Source organism: Hippoglossus hippoglossus, chromosome 20, assembly GCF_009819705.1.
Source record: "Hippoglossus hippoglossus isolate fHipHip1 chromosome 20, fHipHip1.pri, whole genome shotgun sequence".
NCBI classification, from domain to species: Eukaryota; Metazoa; Chordata; class Actinopteri; order Pleuronectiformes; family Pleuronectidae; genus Hippoglossus; species Hippoglossus hippoglossus.
Window position 1 is genome coordinate 11,829,282 of NC_047170.1, and position 20,335 is coordinate 11,849,616.

The 20,335-nt window shown below is 42.0% G+C and overlaps 2 protein-coding genes across 3 annotated transcripts in view; both read left to right on the forward strand.

The window, feature by feature from the left end:
- On the forward strand, window positions 1-15,995 carry cpa6 (carboxypeptidase A6). The gene is given in 14 exon segments (XM_034572869.1): window positions 1-509; window positions 3,351-3,426; window positions 8,953-9,077; window positions 10,335-10,449; window positions 10,972-11,073; window positions 11,434-11,538; window positions 12,610-12,720; window positions 13,345-13,383; window positions 13,385-13,405; window positions 13,407-13,437; window positions 14,359-14,387; window positions 14,389-14,562; window positions 14,665-14,749; window positions 14,832-15,995. Coding segments are annotated over 14 exon segments (1,344 nt in total). The 5' UTR covers window positions 1-393; the 3' UTR covers window positions 15,047-15,995.
- A 687-nt stretch (window positions 15,996-16,682) lies between these two features.
- Window positions 16,683-20,335, forward strand: part of arfgef1 (ADP-ribosylation factor guanine nucleotide-exchange factor 1 (brefeldin A-inhibited)) — a 49,529-nt gene continuing 45,876 nt past the window's right edge. Inside the window, exon 1 of one of the 2 annotated variants that reach the window (XM_034572271.1) lies at window positions 16,683-17,103. In XM_034572271.1, the coding sequence (XP_034428162.1) occupies window positions 16,980-17,103 (124 nt within the window). In that variant the 5' untranslated portion in view covers window positions 16,683-16,979. The remainder of the gene's footprint in view (window positions 17,104-20,335) is intronic. The other variant, XM_034572270.1, reaches the window with a different exon arrangement.

Consider the following 20,335-nt stretch of genomic DNA (forward strand, 5'->3'; position numbering starts at 1 on the left):
TAAAAGATCGCATCCATCAAGTGCGAGCTCACGAGACACCACACAGACGATCTCCTCCTGCGCGTCGGACACGGATCCAGTTACCAACTTTGCCGACACCAGGACCACGTGACTCAGGTCCTCCTCATTTTTTAAAACGCGCTGCCGCTGCCACCCTGTGATTCCCCGTGCGGCTTCAGAAGAGCTGCTGAACGCTCCCCTGGTGCCAGCTGAGCGACTCCCGCACCCTCCGCACCTTCTGTGTCAGACGGGGAACAACACCGCAACGAGACAGGTCCCATTGGCCCAAACCTGGCTTGCTGGTGCGCCAGGATCGAGACATTTAGATTTTTCTTTGCGTCCTGTAAAGTTGCCCCCCAAAAAAATCGGTGCGTTCCGCGCTTTTGGCCAAGGATGGCCCCGGACCCCAGAAGCGCATTTCGCGCCTCGGTTTTGCTGGCTTGTGTGATAATCTGCAGCAACGTGCTATGTCCCGTCGGTGCTTATCTCTACAACAACCGCTACGCAGGGTGAGTAAAGACCCCCCCCCATTCATTTCTGGGGCTCGTGGGAGCCTGGACGTAGAGGAGGGGGACAGAGAGACGAGACAGTGCGCAGGGCTCCTCTCACAAGTTGTCTGCAGAGATCTCCACACATCAAGACACCGTTTTTTTATCTTAGAGCAGAGGGGGGTGAACAAAGAAAGTCTGTATGCTCACAATCATCTGCATCTGGGTGAGACATAATATAGTGTTTTTACTTTACCCCATACTCCAGACTGCTCTTGCTCTCTGGTGGCACTTGGATGAGATTGGATCTGTTCTGTTTTGCAGCAAAGAGCCATTCAGATTGTTCATGATACCCACAGATGTCAGAGGGGATGCGTAGAGCTCAGTGTGTTTATTTCAAAAAACGGTTGAAAGGTTTTATATAGCCACATGTTTCTATATTCAAAAGAAACAAGACATTTTTTTTTAGAGCAGTAATTTTTGATTTTCTTAAATGTTTTATGATGCTGAATATTGGACACACACTTCCCCATCAAGACCGTACAGTCAGGATTTGACCATAGATGTTTAATTTGCAACTGGTCTGATCTTTAATGGGATCATCTGGGGCTGGACACAACCATAACAAAGGCGTAACTGGTGCATGTAAAAGTATTAATGGCCTGGACCTCAAAAGAGCTTTTTGATGTTATTTAGCAGTGGCAGAGGGAGGCTGGAAACCCCCTCCTCATCTGTCTCAAACAACATATATATTGGATGTACTCCAAAATTCGTGCAGCTCACACACACACACCATCTCTGGTGTGACACAAAGACTCCCAACATGCAGAGCTGTGGTAGAGACCCGTTTCACCCAGAAACCAAGGATGTGGAGGATGTTGTCCTACAAAGAGCCTTCAGTCTTCAGTCTGTCAAATAACGTCATATAATTCTACAAAGAAGCATCTTGATGTTATCGAAAACCAAGATTTGGACACTTAGAGTGGAGAGGGGATGATCGTGTGTCAACAACGAGAGTTAACCTCTTGATTTAAAGGCCTGACTGTGTTAAAAAGAAATTGTTTCCATCCCAGAGAGAGAGTCCTTCAATCAACGCTCTGACAACTGAAAGACAGACTTCGTCTACAAAGTCCTGCTGCTGGTGGATGCAACGGGAAAAGGCCTCTGTTAGGACAGCGATGCAACTAAACACTCTATTATCCTTGACTAAACGACAGAAGGGCTTTGGGATGCCATTATTTTCTCAGGGGGGCTGTGTATACGGCACTCTGTCGTGCTGCTGGTAAAAACAAAAACAAAAGTCCTGTTTCTTTACAACAGTGGAGACAAAGAGAATATATCTTTGGTTTTTGAAGTTCCAAATTTGCCACCATTCCCTTCCTATGCTGACAATATTTTTACCTCCGAAAAACCATGCCGTCCTGCCCCATCTTCAATCATCGTCATTGCCATGGAAACGGCAGTGTGTTGTGGTCACTCAAATGGAGCGACCGCTCACGTCGGGTGCCCTGGTCCTTTTGTTCCGCCAAAACCTCAGAGTGGCCTGCTGCCACCTTTGTTGATGGGGGCCCCCGCTTCCTGTGTGACACATTGTAAAAAAAAACTAAAAAAAAACGAAGGTCTTAAAAAGAGGCAAAATGTGAGACAGGAAGATGAAAAGAAAGAGAGAGACAGTAAAGCGGACACAGACAGGACAGATGGACAGAAACGAACAAATAAAGACTATAATTAAGATGATGGATTATTGGCAGCATGTTACATTTTAAGCCCAGAGTGTAATCTGCTCGATGTAAATTTAACATGAGACTAGCGAGTGCCTTTCTTTTGTAGTAAGGCAAAGAAAAAATGTGGTTTGCAAATTCACTCCTCAAACTTTTCTATTTGCTTCCAATTTTTCTTTATATAATACAACAAGATTTACATAATAATGATTTTCTTTATATTGAATTACAGCTGATTTTACAAGCATCTCCTTAAACCAAACAATGTATTCTGCTCTTGATTAAAATACATTTATCTTGATTTTTTGATCTACAAAATGGAATGAAGTCTTCAAAACGAAGCAAAGAGGAAATTGAATTTGACTGCAGATGTTTAGATACTACGCTAGAGCTTTATTTTCTAAATCTAATCTAGACATTAGAGATTGGCAGACATGAGAAAATGAACCATCAAAGACCCATCCAAGGTTCGCGTATGGTTTGAATAAACCCTAACACAGGGGACAGTGTCTTGCCTTTCGCCTTATTGTTATATTCTTTATATTATATAAGTTATTTACTCTCTCTGAATAAAAATAAAACTTCGTTTCTATCTGGGAAATCATCACAGATTCACGTAGTGGAAAAAATGACTTACCATTAGATTTTGGCTCTGGAAAACACCTTAAATTAACTGACGGATTTTAATTATTATTTCTCCGCCTTGTGAAAAAGTTCAACACCTTGTGTTTGCTAAATTAACAGGTGTTTCTCCCAACTGCCTACACAGAACATATCAGTATATGGAAATGTGAAACAGCTGCTGCTTCTGTATCCACCAATGAATAGTTCCAGGTGCTACCTGCAGAGCTGGAAACGATGAAACATAATCCTGTAATGATGTCTCAACACTGATTGTTTGACCCTGTCATCTAGAGGACTCCACCCATTTCACCACCCAAAAAAATGCTGTTATGACACCTTAAGTCGGCACTAAAGGTGGTTGGGTTACAGCGTGTGACACTGTGGCCCAGATGTTTTGGAGATGATGTGCACTTAGGGAAAATGGATCCATGCCCTGTTACAGTGGCGTGAAAGCCCTGTGGGGCACTTTGAATGCAGCTGTAACGTGACACTTAGAGGAGCTCTGTTGTTTTTGCAGTGATCAAGTCTTCAGGATAACTCCAGGTGACGATGAGGAGGTCCAAGTGCTGAAGAAGATGCTGGCACATATGAAGGTTTGCACTTATCTTTTCTTATTATATTTCCGTCACACACAAATGTACTCTGCTGTGTTATATGTGTTTTGTCTTCCCAGTATTGAAATCTTATCACACAATATTTTGAATGATTTGTCTTTTCTATTTTTTTAATATAAATATTGTGAGATCTGTATTTATGCTGCCAGTACCAGCCTGAGGTTCCCCAGTGGTCTTTTTTTTTTACGACTCTTGGACAGCAGTCACAGTTAGAGTGAGGTGTGACAGCACTTTTAAAAAAGGGGGATAGATGTGACAGAGGTCTGGGGACAGCGAGAGACAATCACCAACCAAGTGTGGCGATCTGTCACAGTCAGGACATATTCCCTGTCTGCGAGCCCCAGATACTGTTGACGCTCTGTATTCATTTCACCCCTGGGAGAAATGTTGAAATAGAAATAGAAAACACATTTTTCATTATGGGACTCGAACGCTTGGATGTCTCACAGCGTTCAAACTATATGAACATGTGTTTCAAAGAAACCAAAATGATGGGGAAACCCGGGAAGACACCAAAGCAGCTGCCTCTCTTCCCAAACTCATTTGGGAGCAATTACCCATCTGCCTCAAGAGCATGTATGACCTTTCTTTGCACATTGTTTTAGTTTGTAAATTCGCAGCAAAGACGGTTTGTGAGGAATAAATCTGTATTAACATGTACCTGCAGTTGAAAGGCAGGTTTAGAGCAATTGTGATTTTTGAAAGATTAAGTCATATTAGTGCTATACTGGTGATCATTTTCCAGAACTAACTAATGACTGTAGATTAACGACGACAAAAACAACTCACAGAGAAGACGAGAGAAGCTAACAGAGCTAAAACAACCCAAGTCTTATGAGTTACTTTGGCCAAATAAATCAATAAATCAGGCTACCAGTCATATAGTGAATCGCAGGATGTATTTAATTGTATCATAAAAACAGAAGTGGTTCGTTAAATTTCATATTAAAGACTTAACTGAGCACGAAGCTTCATGTATCTTCACATTCTTCAGGAGGTAATCACTGGGAGCAAAGTGATATTGACAACTGGATGCTTGATATTTGCTATATTTGCACACTATCCCTTTACTTCTAATAACTTCTCATTTTATTATAATGAAACAGCAGACAGTGAAGACCAGTAGCTACTACTGAGGACACTGAGGTAATGGTGATAGTCACTGATCTCCAGAGGAAGTTGCTTCAAAGAACTGTTTCATATGAATACAAATAAAGTGCAATTGAAGAGCTAATTTAATAAATAGAAGTATTTTAATATTTAAAAAATTTTTTAGACTTTTGTGTAAAATCCTGGCTTTGACCCCGGGGCAGTCTGGCCACTTTCGGCTTGGAACCGAATCTGTCCATGTTCAGGACAAGTGATCCAGAACCAGGCTGGGCTGAGTAGAGACACGACAGAACAGGGCAAAATGAGGTCTCTGTAAACGTTTATGATTTGTGGAGGGAGAGCAGACGAGAGCCAGGCTGCTGGTCAGGACCTGGCCTGAGTTTTTTGGTGTGGAAGGGCAGCGGACATGGTGCTCTAAGGCCGACCGAGGCAGAGGCAGCTACTGTTTGGACAGCTGTGGATATGTGTTTTCAGTAGCTTAGCCACACTGCCATGCCTCCAGTGCTAGAGCCAACATTTTCAGCCTTAGCCAAGGCCTGAGGTCAAATTAAAAAAGAAAACTACTGTACAACAAATGCAAAAGAATCAAGATTCAGATCCGTAGTTATCAAAATAACACTTTTTTAAAGTAACCTAAAGGCAACCTCTCCATGTGACAGCTTTTACTGTTGCTACTCCAAACACATGGTGGTGGGAAGGCCATTTCCATGAAGATACTTCTGCTGCATAAGAATCTATTGGTTTTGTGATTCTAGAAGTAGCAGCAGTTTAGGGTAAACCGAAGCCATTTATCTAACTAGATGGTATCATGGTCTGTTAACGGCACCATTATTGAGCTGAGTCTGATCTTCAGAAAACTACTCAGTCCTGTCCTCACTCTGCGGGTGTGAAGAAATGCAACGCTTCCAGAATGCACCCAGTAGAGCAAATACCTTCACCACAGCTATTCACTGTCAAGATAAGGTGTTGCTCCACAAAAAGTTCATATTTGCTTTTGTGCACCATTTCAACATCATCTACTGGAGAACATGTTTATATTGTATTTAAAATGGGACACAAGCTATTTCCTGTTATATACAACTTGGAGTTAACAACTTATGATCATTTTAAATACTAAAGCCCAGGGTGATGCTATCAAATTGATTGTTTTATCTGATGATCACAACAAAATCTAATTATGTTAAATGGTGGATTTATGTTTTTACCTGAAAAATTTAAAAACAATAATTATTTTAATGATTCAGGTGACATAAATAGAAATATCCAAAAGGCCCCACGTTGTTGGATGTGAGCAGTGTCACAGTTTTGGAAACTGTTCCCCTCTCTGGGACCGTACTGTCTAAGTGTTGTCTGTGCAACGCTGCGAGGATTACATCTGTGAAACAGATGTACTATTATCTTAGTAAAATCACCATGGCTGCTGTCATTGCGTCGTATGAATTATTCAATTATTACCGTCTGAGGGGAGGTTTCACGTTGTGTCTATGGATGACTTCATCATTACAGGCTGTCTCCTCTTAACAGGATGAGAGACATCTGGTTTTGGTCTGACGGAGAGAGACTTATAATTGACCCATGACTGTCCTACACAGGTCTTTACAGCATTGTTAAGGAGTAGTTTGTCATGGTAGGGGAATTTTGATAGAGTTGAACAAAGCTGAACTGTGTCCAGTCGTAATGGCAGGCTACACTAACTGGCTGCTAGATGTAGCATTAGCATCTTATCTGCTCCTCTTGAGTGATGTGGAATAATATAGATCTGGACTCTGTATCGTTTCCTTGCTTTTTTGAAACCATGTTTAATTGTTACTTCCTGTCCCAGTGTTTGTCCTGCCTCTGTTGCACCTTGTGTCTTGTTACCTCCTGCACTTCCTTGCTGGTTGTGTGTCCTAGCATTCGTTGGGCGTGTGTTTTCCTGTTGCCATGCTCACCTGCATTCCTTCAGGTCATCTTGTCGCTACGTCACCTCGTAACCCTGTTATTTTCATAAAAATATCATCATTGCACCTTCCACGCCCTCGACTGAGTCTGCAATGGGTCCTGAAATAATTCAGCTACTTCAACAGACTGAATCAGCTTTAAATGTTGAACTGCTCCTATAGGTCCTGAAATTACTCTACTTCTATAACATTAGAAGTATATAATTAGAAACTGCTCCTATTTCAAAGGTTTTATCTATAATATAGAACATATTCAACTAGAATGGCACTGAGGAGAACCACAAAACAATAAAATGGCCTACGTGCCAGCTCCCCAAAAGTGAAGCCATGCGTCTTGATTGCCCCCTGGTGGTTTGGGTGTCATATAGGTCATAAATCTTTTCTCCTCCATGTTAGCAGATGGTAAATGGACCAAACCAAAAAGTCAAAATACACATCACGAGGTAGTTCTTATCACCCTGTTGATGATGATGATGTTCAAGTGTTCATGTTTCCGATAAGTTTGTTTGTAATTAGTTATTTGATTTTGTAAAAACATGGTGAAACATCACGATTGACATCTGAAACTGACTCGCGATTGGTTGAGTAAACATGTAAAAAGCCTACCTCCCCTACGAAACCATATTTCATTAACAAGATCTGGATTTTTATTTGGATGTACACCAAATTGCACATTTAGTCCCCTGAATCTGCCGGATTTTGCTGATTGGTGATAACTCCAAAAATGTCCTATTTCAATGTTAAAGAAAGTAATAATTAGTTCCTGAATTCACCCCTTTGTCCAGATCCATGCCAAACTTTTACGGGTTCTTTCCTGGCCCATGTCCCGTCCTTCCGCCAAGTTTCGAGGAAATCGCTCCGTAGCTTTTTGCGTAATCCTGCTGACAAACAAACAGACTTTGGTGAAAACATAAGCATCTTGTCGGAGGCAGCCACAGCAGTTTACGTTTTTTAACTTACTTTCCTTCCCTTGACATATAAACACTTGGCTACAGCCTCGCCTCATCTGCCCTAATGAAAGAGCCGGCCTGTTTTTATAGAACTATAACTTTTTCTTTCTTGTTCTGCCCGTGCCTGTATGACACCAACCAAAACAAGACAAATTGAGTCGCTGCCCTGTATATGCAGACATTGAAAACACAGAAACGTCACATTGTAAAGAGAGAGAGACGATTTAGAACGCAGACTGCAGAGAAAAGCATCTTCAGGGCTCCCAATAAATGCAGCTGTAAAAAGTCAAATTGAGAGAATTGTTTTTGAGGAGTCGTATTACCTGATCAGACACGTTTTAAGTGGCTTTCAGGCGTATGTGTTTCGGATTTGTTTGACTTGGAGAGCAACATTGCTGAAACATTTGGGGTGCTTAACCATTTGGAAACACCATAAAAGTGCAGCAATAGAGAGCGGTTTACACTCGAGGGCACCAAACATTCCAGCTGGGTTCCTCGGCTCCATTTGGCTCTGAGGAAAGTTCAATTAATCCGGTATGCATCCTGTAAACCATTAAACCAATTGACACATTAACAAGCATGTGTGCCAGACTGACTCTGCCCCCACGCTGCAAATGAAAGCCAGGTGAGGACGTCCACACATTGAATGCACAGTGTTCTCGATCGCATTGCAGTGGCTACTGTGTGCGTGTGTGTGCGTGTGTGTGCGTGTGTGAGCGTGTGTGTGTGTGTGTGTGTGTCTGTGTCTGTGTCTGTGTCTGTGTCATTAGTAGATCAATGCTTACCTTTGTGCTCAATAATACGTTTTCTTTTAGTTTCTCCTCCTTCGTGTTATTTTATCTCAGTTGCCACATGGTGTCTGTGTTTATTTGGCCGTGGGCTGTCTGTTTGAGCTAAAGCTAACAGGTCAGGACTATCACAGCCTGATAACACGAGCTGAAAGAGGCCCATTAACGCTGTGGAGTCATCAACAGTCCCCTGATTCACTCCGTGAGCTGAGGGTAGAGACCAGAGGAATTTCAAACTGTCCAGGTCACACCGAAACAAATTGGCCTTTATCACAAAATGTTTCGATGTAGTTTTCCACACCCAGCAGATGAGATGATGATGTCTTTCTTTGAGTCGTATGATCCTAACCATTTGTTTTAGTAAAGTTGGCAATACGATTGGGACATAAAGAATCCATATGAAATACCGATTTTTCTTCAATGCTATTAAATACTGTTGAGTTTCAGTTTTTGCTATCAGTTAAATGCTGAATGTTGATTTTTCAGAATATACTTAACACTATATATGTATATGTATTTGCATTTAGATGATAGTTAAGGTAAGTGGCTCGAGAATGCATTTTGCTAGAAGTATCATCCTGTTGAATATGTGTTTTTTACATGTAAAAGTAATATACAGTATATGATATATTGTATATATATTTGTATATTGTATATCTTTCATTATCAAATCCTGCCGGTTGTTTGTGTCACAGTATCTTTGTCCTCTCTCTTTAGGTGGACTTGTGGCAGCCCAACAGTGTCTCTCTGATCTGTCACAACGCCACTGTGGACGTGCACGTGAAACGTAACGACACAAGGAGCCTACGTGCACGCTTAAAGCAAGAACATATTTATTATCGGTAAGGCTGGACAGACCCTACAGTGGATATAAACACATACACATACATTTTGTGTACTCTCACATGATGGGTGATCGTGTTTGCAAAGATACATCTGCTAGGCATTGCAATTACCCAGCTTTCCCCTCGCCACAAATATGATTTGCACATGCAGGGTCAGCCATAGTTTGCATGCAAAATACCTCATACGTCCTCAAGGCTGCGATGCACACAAACACACAGCACATCAGAGCCCCTCTGCTCCAAAAGGAAGCCCTTTGATCTCCTCACCCCATCCTTCATCGGAATTAACAGTGAAAAGATGGAGTTTTATCAAAGCAGCCGCAGCCAGAAAAGATCCCATTGTCATCTCTGTCCTGAGGGAGGAATTGCAGATCGGTGGATTTGGGGCTTTCCCCCCCCCCTCTGTTGATTGACTTAGGATTTTTCCAAAAAAGGTTTACACAGCAGGGGATACAGTCTCTGGTACTTAGTTGAGACACTGAGGGTGAGGTATTGAAACGTCTCTTTACTCACAGGATAATAACCCATCCTTTCTAAAAACTTATTGAAGTAATTATAGATAGAAATACATGTGTAAGGACCTTTTTATGAAGTTTATATTTGCTACATCATCTGGTTTAGTTTGAAGTTGGAAGCGTCGGGGTCCAATCAGAAACAGATAGTTATAGTGATCATTATGGTTTGGGCTCATTTTCAATACATTTTAATTATTGATAGATGGCAGTGACATATCTGGTATCATTTGTACCATCAAACAGAACGAGCACTGATGTGGGAAACTGGTTTGGAAGCAGAGGATGAGTGAGAGCAGCTGTAGAAGTGGTGTCAGTAGTGAGTCAACAACTCAACACGCGGATATACTGCAGTATTTCATGCTGTGTTAAGATTTCACATGACTAAATGACTGTAACCCAACCAATGAAGAAGTCCCAAACCAAAGGTGGACACAAGTATGTGGACAGGAGTGTATTATTTATTCATCGTTTTGATACATATTATTTTTTTGTTATTTTGTTTCTATCTCAGCCTTATTATTATACAGAGCCATTAAATTTAGGTGCGGCTCCGGATCAGGGGACGAAACTAGGAATGTTTTTTTCCCTCTCTTTCTTTAACATTGCGATTTTTCAACATTTTAATTTATTTCCCAGAGATGCATTTATGGATCTTGATGAAAAAAAACTCACGCAGTTGTAAGTTACAGTTGTTATCGATAATGTCTATAATGTGTGATTCCCTCCGTCCCATCCACAGGGTGTTCATCTCCAATCTGCAGAAGGAAATTGAAACGCAGACGGGATCTCGCTCCTCTCGCAGGCGGAGGTCAGAGTCTCAGTATGACTATGAGGTTTACCACTCTCTGGAAGAGGTAGATGTGAAGCCCTTCATCTGCCCACCTGCCCCGCCGCCCCCCCCCCCCCCCTGCTCTGCTCTTTCATCTAATGCACACACAAAGCAAATAAATAACCACTCAAACTCCCAATTTGCTCATTTCCACGGGTCTCTCTCGCTGTCACACGCAGGCACGCACTCCACTTCAGACACTTCACAGCTTTTTAGAGTGTTTATTTCTTCTCAGGCCGATTATGCTGCCAGTTCATGGATCTGTCAGGCCCCAGAAGCATCAGGAATTCCACACACACAGATCCTGAGAGCCGACACATATCTTTAGCACTCTGAGCTTTGATCCTGTAAAACACACACACACACACATCTCTGCGTGCCGTGCAGACACAACATGAAGGGGAAAGACGCAAGCCCACACATAAAATCACTCATGTACAGACGTTTTCACTCTGTTGATTTTTGAGAAATTTAAGTTATTCCTGAAAACTTTATTGACAGTTTTGTAAAATACATTTCATTTTTTACATTACTTTACGCCCTTAAGATCCAGATGTGGATGTTTGACATGAACAGAACCCAACCGGACCTGGTTGACATGTTCTCCATCGGGAAGTCGTACGAAGGAAGGCCGCTCTATGTGCTTCAGGTAGGACAGAAGGCTCTAGAGACTAAGGCTGGGGGAAAAAAACTATATCAATAGTTATAGCTAAATAATTTTCAATACAACAAAAGTTGAATATATATCGAGATGCATTGCTTATGCATTGTATAAGCACAGTGAGGAGGTACAACACATAATTTATCAAAGTGTTTTTCATTCTCTGCCATTTCAAAACCTCAAACTTCCTGCAGATAGTTCGACCATTACGAATATTTTTATCTCTATGTAATTTTTGGCCATATCACCCAGCTTTATTAGAGATGCACATTTATAAACTACAGAGAAACACACAGGTTTGTGCACATGCACACTCATGCTACAGTAAAAGCTCTTGTCTGTTGTCAGCTAGGAAAGAGAAGTCGTCCCCAGAAGAAAGCTGTGTGGATCGACTGCGGCGTTCACGCCAGAGAGTGGATCGGACCGGCCTTCTGCCAGTGGTTTGTCAAAGAGGTGGTCTTGTTTTTCTAGCCTACAAATTTGAAAATTGAAACACTGCTTGAAGTTATGCATCGTTAGCCCCATTTTTTAAAACAGTGTCTTAACAGCAACACATACCCTCCAGAATGTCTCCCTGCGGCAGGCTGCCTGTGATGTTTGGTCTCTGGGGTCTTCAACAAAATGTGAACATCTGCTCACTTGTCATGTGCACTTATGCAAATACTTCAGAGCACCGTTTATTGTTCACATGCTGAACACGACCCAGACTATTGCACGAATTCCATCACATCCTTTAAGTCTTAGTGAGTGCCCTCTGAAGAAAGGGACCAGAGCCAGTCAGGAACCGCATGAACCTTTAATGACTCGTTTTATACCACTTTACCTCCAGATGAGTGGGATCTGCAACAGTGTGCAACGCGACGAATGCCAGAAGGTTCAGAATATCAATTTAAAACACAGAGTAACGGCCTGTTTTAAGGAGTTCTCAGATGATAAAGCTCAAGTGTCAGGTGCTGTTTCAACATGTGCTCTACAGTCATTCTGTTTTCAGGCACTCCTTGGATGAAGGATTTTTTGGAACTTATCATATAGAGACTAATTAAAATACACGACTGATTCACCACAGGCCATTACATGGACTTGCAAGTTCAGTAGGGAACTCTTCAAAGAGAGATAAAAAAGAAGAAGAAAGATAAAGGGGGGGGGGGGTCGCAGCAGGATATCAGTAACAGATTTGCATAATAATTGAATATTGCTTTACTATGGTGTAATAACGTGGGTTGGCCACTGGAGGTCAGCGTGCCATCTTTGTTCATCACTTTAAGCACGTTAACCTTGGCCTGAGTCTGACTAATGAGCAGGTATAAGCTGTATTAGACCAGAGCTTCAATCTGCAACCTTCACACTAGTCTCAGCATTAAGCCATTTTATCTGTGCATTAAAACAACTGAGATAAACATGTATACGTCTGCAAAGAAATAGAAACAATGCATGCATGTTGATATGTAATTGCATTATATATCTTAAAATAAAATGCAGTACTACTATGCTGTGTAATTGTACTGTTTTATGTTATGATTACAGGCTATTAACTCGTACCAGTACGACTCTGTGATGAGACGCCTGCTCAACCAGCTCAACTTCTACATCATGCCTGTCTTCAATGTGGATGGATATGACTTCAGCTGGACCACGGTACTGTGATGATAATAATAAGAAGAAGAAAACACAGCATTAAAACCATATTAATAAAATGGCTAAATAGACAAAGCCTATAAGTAATAAAATAATGTACTTTTTAATGATACGTTTTCAGAAGTGATTTAAATGCTGTCACTGATTCTGTCGGCACACACACACACACACACAATATAGGCTTTTGCTATTGATTATTCTAAATGGCATGAGTCAGAATTTTTTATGGAGAAACACCCTTCATTTTATTCAGAATAAAAAACTGGCATCTCATCACTCCCACCCACAGATATTGAATATTTACAAGGCAGCATTCTGCAGATGTTGTGCTCAAGTGGATCAGAGTTCATACTGTAATTGAAAAACTCGACAGCAGAAAGTTGATAAAAATGGTTCATCATGCTGCACTTATCTCTGTGTGCGTATTCATGTTTGCGTCAGTGAAAATAAAGTCTGTGAAAACTGCCGCTCAACGACTGTCTCCATATCTGCCGTTAATATCAGGCCCACTCGAGCTGAATGAGTGGCAGATGGTTCACTTAGGAGACGGCAGATAACTGCGTTTGTTTGATGAGTCTGACGGTAAGTGGGTGCACAGTGATGGTGTTTGTTATTTCTCCGTAGGATCGGTTCTGGAGGAAGACGCGCTCCAAAAATCACAAGTTTTCACTGCCGGGGAGTGGACCGCGAACAGAAACTGGAAAGTGAAGTGGTGTGGTGAGTTTTGTCATAAAACACGCACACACACATACACAGACGTAGACATTGCTTGTAGTTTCTTGCTTATTTAGTATTTTCTGACTATTAATGTGTGTCAGCCATCCATCCATTAGCTGTAAGGCTTATCATTTGAGCTGTGACCAATCCCAGTTGGAGGCAGGGCACACCTCTTATTAATTTACAGTCCTGACCCTGTATTACTTGCACTAATTATGCATACAACTTATTTCTAGTGGGTTTTCATATGAAAACATCTGTGAAGTCTAATGGAGGCCAATCAAGTGGACATCAATAACGAATATTCTTTTTTCTTTTACTTAGTTAATAATCTTAAGATAAAGACTTTATTTTAAATTTATTTTATTTTCTAAGAATCATCACTATATAAAGTGCCTTGAGATATTGATATAGATTTTGGGGCATTGGCTTTATTACAAATAAAATCAAATTGACTTTATTTTACCCAATTTCCGATGCTGCATCTCTGAAATTCCTGGAATAGAAATTAAGATCTTTATTCATTTGGGTTTGACATTAGTTACACAGGGAATCTTTTCAGAACAAGTCAAGGTCTCGTTTACAGGTTGACGTTTATTTTTTTGCATCACTCATTTGCATCAAACAGGGGCGCATTAACAGATGTCCACTGTCCTGAACACAAAAAATGCAAATGTTGGATGGGGAGACCGGTGTTTTTCAGACATGCAGCAAGGCATCCAGAATCAATCTGAGTCTCACTCTCAATCTGCTTCAGTTTCCCCCTAATATCTTTACGTCTCCATGCTGCCTGCACAGTCACTGCAGCTGGATCCGGTCCAGAATATAATTAAACTACATCACAGGCCCTAAAACCTCCAGATCATCCTGAAGTGATTGGATGCTGTGACTGAAGCCTCCGATCCTCTTTTACCTCCTCAGACGAAGGTGCCTCCTCCCATCCCTGCGATGGACACTTACTGCGGCCCCTTTCCTGAGTCGGAACCCGAGGTCAAGGCCGTCGCCAAGTTCCTGCGCAAGCACAAAAAGCGCGTAAAAGCATACATCTCCATTCACGCCTACGCCCAAATGCTGCTCTACCCCTACTCCTACAAGTACGCCACTATCCCCAACTTCAGCTGTGTGGTAAGACACCTGCTGCTTATTGAGGAAACCCAGTCAACGTGATATTAAATCCTACTGTGACCAAATATGTATCAGTGATGAGCCTTTGTTTTCACTTTGCAGGAGTCGGCAGCTCACAATGCAGTGACAGCCCTGTACTCTGCCTACGGAGTGAAGTACAGATATGGACCTGCCTCCACAACCCTGTGTGAGTCCCGCTCCTGTTTAGGAAATGAAACAGAGTTTATCACGAGGTATTAATATGCTCAACGCTCCTCTCTTCGTCACAGATGTTAGCTCAGGCAGCTCTATCGACTGGGCCTACAGGAACGGGATCCGCTATGCGTTTGCATTCGAGCTGAGGGACACGGGATACTTCGGCTTCCTCCTGCCCGAATCTCTCATCAATCCGACATGCACCGAGACAATGAGGGCTGTGAAGGCCATCGCATCGGGCCTGCTGAAGAAGTGCGAGACAGGCCGGGACCGATTTCCATATATATGACCACGCTCTAGATCCCTGTAGCCTCCCACCCTCACAGCTACTTATCTTCACACCTCATATTCCTCTGAGATTTCATATTAATCCCAGATATCATCAAGGGAAGAGCTGCTGAGAACCACAACGACATGGATTTTAATTTGTTTTTCCTTGTTTTTGAAGTTCTTCGCCTTCTTTTACTTTTCTGTAAAGACATGAACTGACGGTGGTGGAGGTTTTCTTTGTGCTAAAAACCAAAAATCCTATAAGCGACCAGGCTGTTTACGCACAGAGAGCATCCTGGTGGATCGATGCCTTTTGAGTTCTGAGCTTGAATGTGGACCAGGATTCTTTCCAGCATGTATTCCTCTCTTTGTCGCCCAAGATTTAGCTGTTGCTCTCCACTTACAAAGAAGAATAACACAGATTTAACTATAAAATAAGCTTTTTTACAGTGAATGGCAGTCATATAAGCACTTGATACAACAGCACTTTTTGGAATCAAACATTGTAGATGTTTAATGTCTTTCAAAATGTGTCACATCAAATAAAAGTTGTCATAGGTTGTAGTTTTAAATAAATATCATGCTAATTTAGATTCTTAAACTCATGCTGTTCATGTATTAATGCCTTTATTACTGCAACATTGATTATGTACATAATATGCTATCACTTGGAATTATAGGGTTTGGTTTAAATCGAGAATTTTTTGTTAGATATGTTTTTTATCGTGTTTCATTTGGTTCAGACTAACATTTGGAAAGTCTGTTGGTTCAGTAGCTTAATGTGTCATTACTCAGGTATAGATCAGTGACAGTGTCAGAAATGTTTACCTTTTACAGCTGATGTGAGATTTTAAGAAATGTATAATATCTGACTTGAATAAATGTTGTTTATATAACAGTACATACCTATATTGTCACATTTATGTTGTTTTTATACATTTATTTTGGTCTGTTATTGACATTATAGTTAAAAACAAACTAGTTATTCCAGCCGCCTTGTATAAAAATTTCCAACTTGCATGCCATTAAAGAAATAAGTGATATGTCACATTGTGTAGCTCTTATTTATGGTCTATAAATGTTCCCTACACACGTTCAAGGGCATGTCTTATAATACGCGTAATTAGTTTTATTATGATATCTTGCTGATTGTTTTATTTAGCAAGTTACAGCTTAAATATTTTTAATCAAGCTTTCTCATTAGGGTTAGGGTTATCACTTTTACAATATCTGACTATTTCAAATTCATGTTTCATGAAACTGGTGGAAATATATTCACACATTATTGTAACACCAGTTCCACTTCACCACTAGATGTCACTAAATTCTACACACTGAACCTTTAAATATCAGAATCAGAAAATACTTTATTGACTATACTTTGTGTTTGTTACAATAGCTCCATGCAAGATTAGAAATATCTAATATCTCTTATTCTCACATCTGTTATTTTACATGAGTTCAATAAGCTCATGAGCTCATACATGTGAGACTTGTTGTTATACTCTCTCTCTCTCTCTCTCTCTCTCTCTCTCTCTCTCTCTCTCTCTCTCTCTCTCTCTCTCTCTCTCCTGCCTCACTGCGGCCGTCGCTCGAACGTACGTGACGTCGCTTCCTCCCCCCCCCCCCACCCACCCCCCTCTCTCTCTCTCCCCTCTCCCTCTCTCTATCCAACATGGCGCAGGAGGCAGGTCGCTAATGGAAGTCTGAGGGATTTACCCCACCTTCTGTGCGTGCGTGTGTTTGCGTTGATGTTCGTCTGTGCGGGGCCGTGCGGCGGTGGACGTCCGTGAGGGGGGGAAAACTTCATCTCTGCTCGAGGCCGGCTGCAGCCCCCCCTCCTCACACCCCCTCTCTCCCCCCCACCCCCCTCCCTCCCTCGGGACCAGGCACACACACACACACACACACACACACACCGACACACACCTCGCCCCAAATTCCGGTGCGACATGTTCGAGGGCAAAAAGACGAAAAACATGTTCCTCACACGCGCTCTGGAGAAGATCCTGGCCGACAAGGAGGTGAAGAAGGCGCATCACTCCCAGCTGCGCAAAGCCTGCGAGGTGGCACTGGGTGAGTTGTGTTGTTTTTTCCTCTCGGCGTCACATTTGAGACACGTCATTCACCCGTCTCACTTGTGATCCGCCGGGCTCTCATCCCGCAGAAGCAGCGTCGCGGCGTCCGGGAGGGCAACACAGCCCGTTAGCTGGCTAGCCTGCCGCCGCTAGCTTCCCGTCTCCGCTCGCCCCGCGTTTGGGATTCAGCAGAAAACGTCTACGTGTTTAATTGACGTGGCGCGAGGGGGCTAAAGTGGACACGGCTCCGTGTTAAGCACCGGAGGAGGAGGAGGTGGAGGAGGGTGGGTGTTAGCGATGCTGCGAAACTGTGGTGGCGACCGGGGCTCAGGGCCGAGCAGCAGACAAAAAGTTGTATCCGCCTTTTGGGTCAAGCTAACGGGCGAGCACAACACGAGCAGCCGTTGAGTTTGACACGTTCGCATCCCAACTGTGTGCTTTGCGAGGCTCGATCCCTCCAGAGGTGACATGTTCGCGTCTCTTCCTGGTACGGGAGAGACGTGGGGCGGCTACAACAGGGGGAGGGTTAGATGACATATTCGCGTTGTGTTGTGTTTTTGTACGTGTTGATCTGTTGTGATAGTTAAATAAACTGGACCCTCGTCTTCTCGGTTGTGCTGTGACACGACACGTGAAGCCGGGACAGGGGCGAGGAGAAGGTGACAGCTGTCAATACTCCTTAGCACCTTCATGCTACATCAAACAAGCGGAAATGATACTCAGCTTCCGTTCAGAACTTCGATCTACAACACATGTCATACTTTGGTTCGGTTAAACTACCACATTAAAGACAGAAAACGTGTTAAATAATATTAAATAAGACAAAGCAGACTTTGTTTTTATTATAGCATCTATTGTCATTCATAACAAAGACCAGCAAGACATTGTCACATTGACCATGCTTTTATTTTAAAGTCAACATCATTTAACATCCGGCTTTATTCCAACTACATGTAGTAACTTAGTGGAACTATTAGTTAGCAGGTGTATTGACATGTCATAAAGAGTGACTGATGGTAATAAACACAGAATAGTTCAAACGTTTAACGCACAACGGAAATTCATAAACGATCACAGCAGCTGATTGTTTTATAATAATAATAATAGACTATTTATTTAACACCTTTCAAAATAAAGTTACAAGGTGCTTTTACACATATAAATTAAAAGAAATTGGAAGATCACAAAGCATTATACAAATTTAAAGCACATATATAAGAATATACGTTTTACAGAGAGAAAAGAGTGACGACAAAATGAAATAAAACATTTTAAAATGACGAAGAAAGTCCTAAGATCAGAGCTTCCGTAAAAAAAAAAATTGTAAATAGGTAAAAACATAAGATGTGAAGGGGAATTCAAAGACTTTTATTTATATATATATTTCTTTAGTTGTACTTTTTCACCTGTTCCCTGTCTTGGAACAAGCAGTGTTTTGTCCTGCGCTGGGGAGTAACCTGACTCTGCCAGAGAAACTGAGTCCATGTTGCGCAGCAGCCAAACATCCTACCTGTCCCTTCAGTTGCTGCCTCTATCAACACAGTCATGTTTTGTGGGCCGTTGCAGTGGCCTTGAAGGCTAAATACACAAATGATGTTTGTCTGGTCTTGCTCTGATGTTTTGCAAGGTCAGCTCTCCTACACAGATCTTACATTCCTCTGCACACTTCGGGAGTGTAATGGGTGAGGCTTCATTGAAGGAGTTTAGGTCTGTGTGGTAAGGACTTAAAGGGAAATTACACCCCAAATCTGAATTTGATGCTCTGGTGATTTGTGACTTGTTTACCTGGGAAGTGGAACATTTCGACTTGAGGTTTAGACTCAAAGTGCTATCATCATCGGGTGACACACCTTTGTGCATTGTAAATCAATTATTCACTCATGGTTACTTAGTCTCATATAGTCGGCTATTTAAGTAGTTGTTCTATTGTTCGAAATATGTTCAGATACAGCATCAGAAAATGCCTCTGATACTGCTGAAAATGCAGAGTAGGCATCGGAGAGTATACGAGTGTATGTACCGATCGGATACCACGTCTTGAAAGTACATCAGTTTCACCCAGATAAAACTGCAGTTTTCTTTTCCAGGAAATCCCTTCTTCGGTGAAGAAGTAAACAAAGTCAAGATATCAGAATCAGTATCGTAAAGAGAAAAATGGTATCAGAACATCTCTATTATAGGTTGTACTTCTACTTTAACAAGCAAAATTGGTCACTCAGTCTGTGGTTGTGGGTGTTTTCAGGTTAGGTCAGGTAAAACCTTTTACCATCACAGTTGAGCTCAGCCATACATTCAAATATATACGAAATGAGAATCTTTGCAATGAGCGCAGCAGTAGTACATAAGTAGTGCATATAAAACCGAGTGGTTGACCCAGTATACTGAGTGACTTACATAATCCTCTCTAGCTCTTGGGGCTCTGAGACGTCTCAGAGAGCGTGCCTGTACCAGAGTCTCTTTTTGGCTGTCACTCACTGTCTCTCTGTTGTAGAGGTTTGAATTATTCCTTGTATAGCAGTCACTTTTATGTAGTCCTTTTTGTGTTGTTGTTGAGCTGGTAGTGAATCAATGCATGTTTGTTATGCATATAGGAAAGAGGTGAAAGGTTCTAGCTAGGCTACATTTGCTGGACAGTCCACCCTCATCAACTGACAGGACTATGACCAAACTTTTTCTCAAAGATGTCCCATCCAGTTAATATCACACTGATCTTTTCAGCAAGTTTGGTTTTAGTTTGTTATTTGACCTCGAAAATGCGGCACCACACCACGATTACTATTGTGCAGACTCCCAATGACGTCACCAGCTCAAGATGGCAGCCCTCAGATATTCTAGCTTCACTTTGGTACAACGGGAGAAAGTGGACACGCATCGTCCATCTTTATTTACGGACTATGTTTCTCACACACTCCGAACTGTCACGGAGGCAGGATCCTATTATCTTTAGATCTCACCGTCATCGTCTTTGAGAGGAGCTGTCTGATACCAAGGATCAGAACGAGCGTAAGACTGACAGTTAACTCAATAGCCTCTTTTATATAAGACAGCCTGTTATATTGCCTTTAGGAAGATCCCTTTTTATGTTGCCTTTGCTTGTTTCCACTGAACCATACAAAGCTGGCATAGTGCTGCCCCCGTCTGTGATTTTAAGATAGCATGCTGCCGTTCCAGAATCAGAGGTGTGACGAGCATCTTTTATGAAGAACAGCGAGGTGGAATAAAGGTGCCAC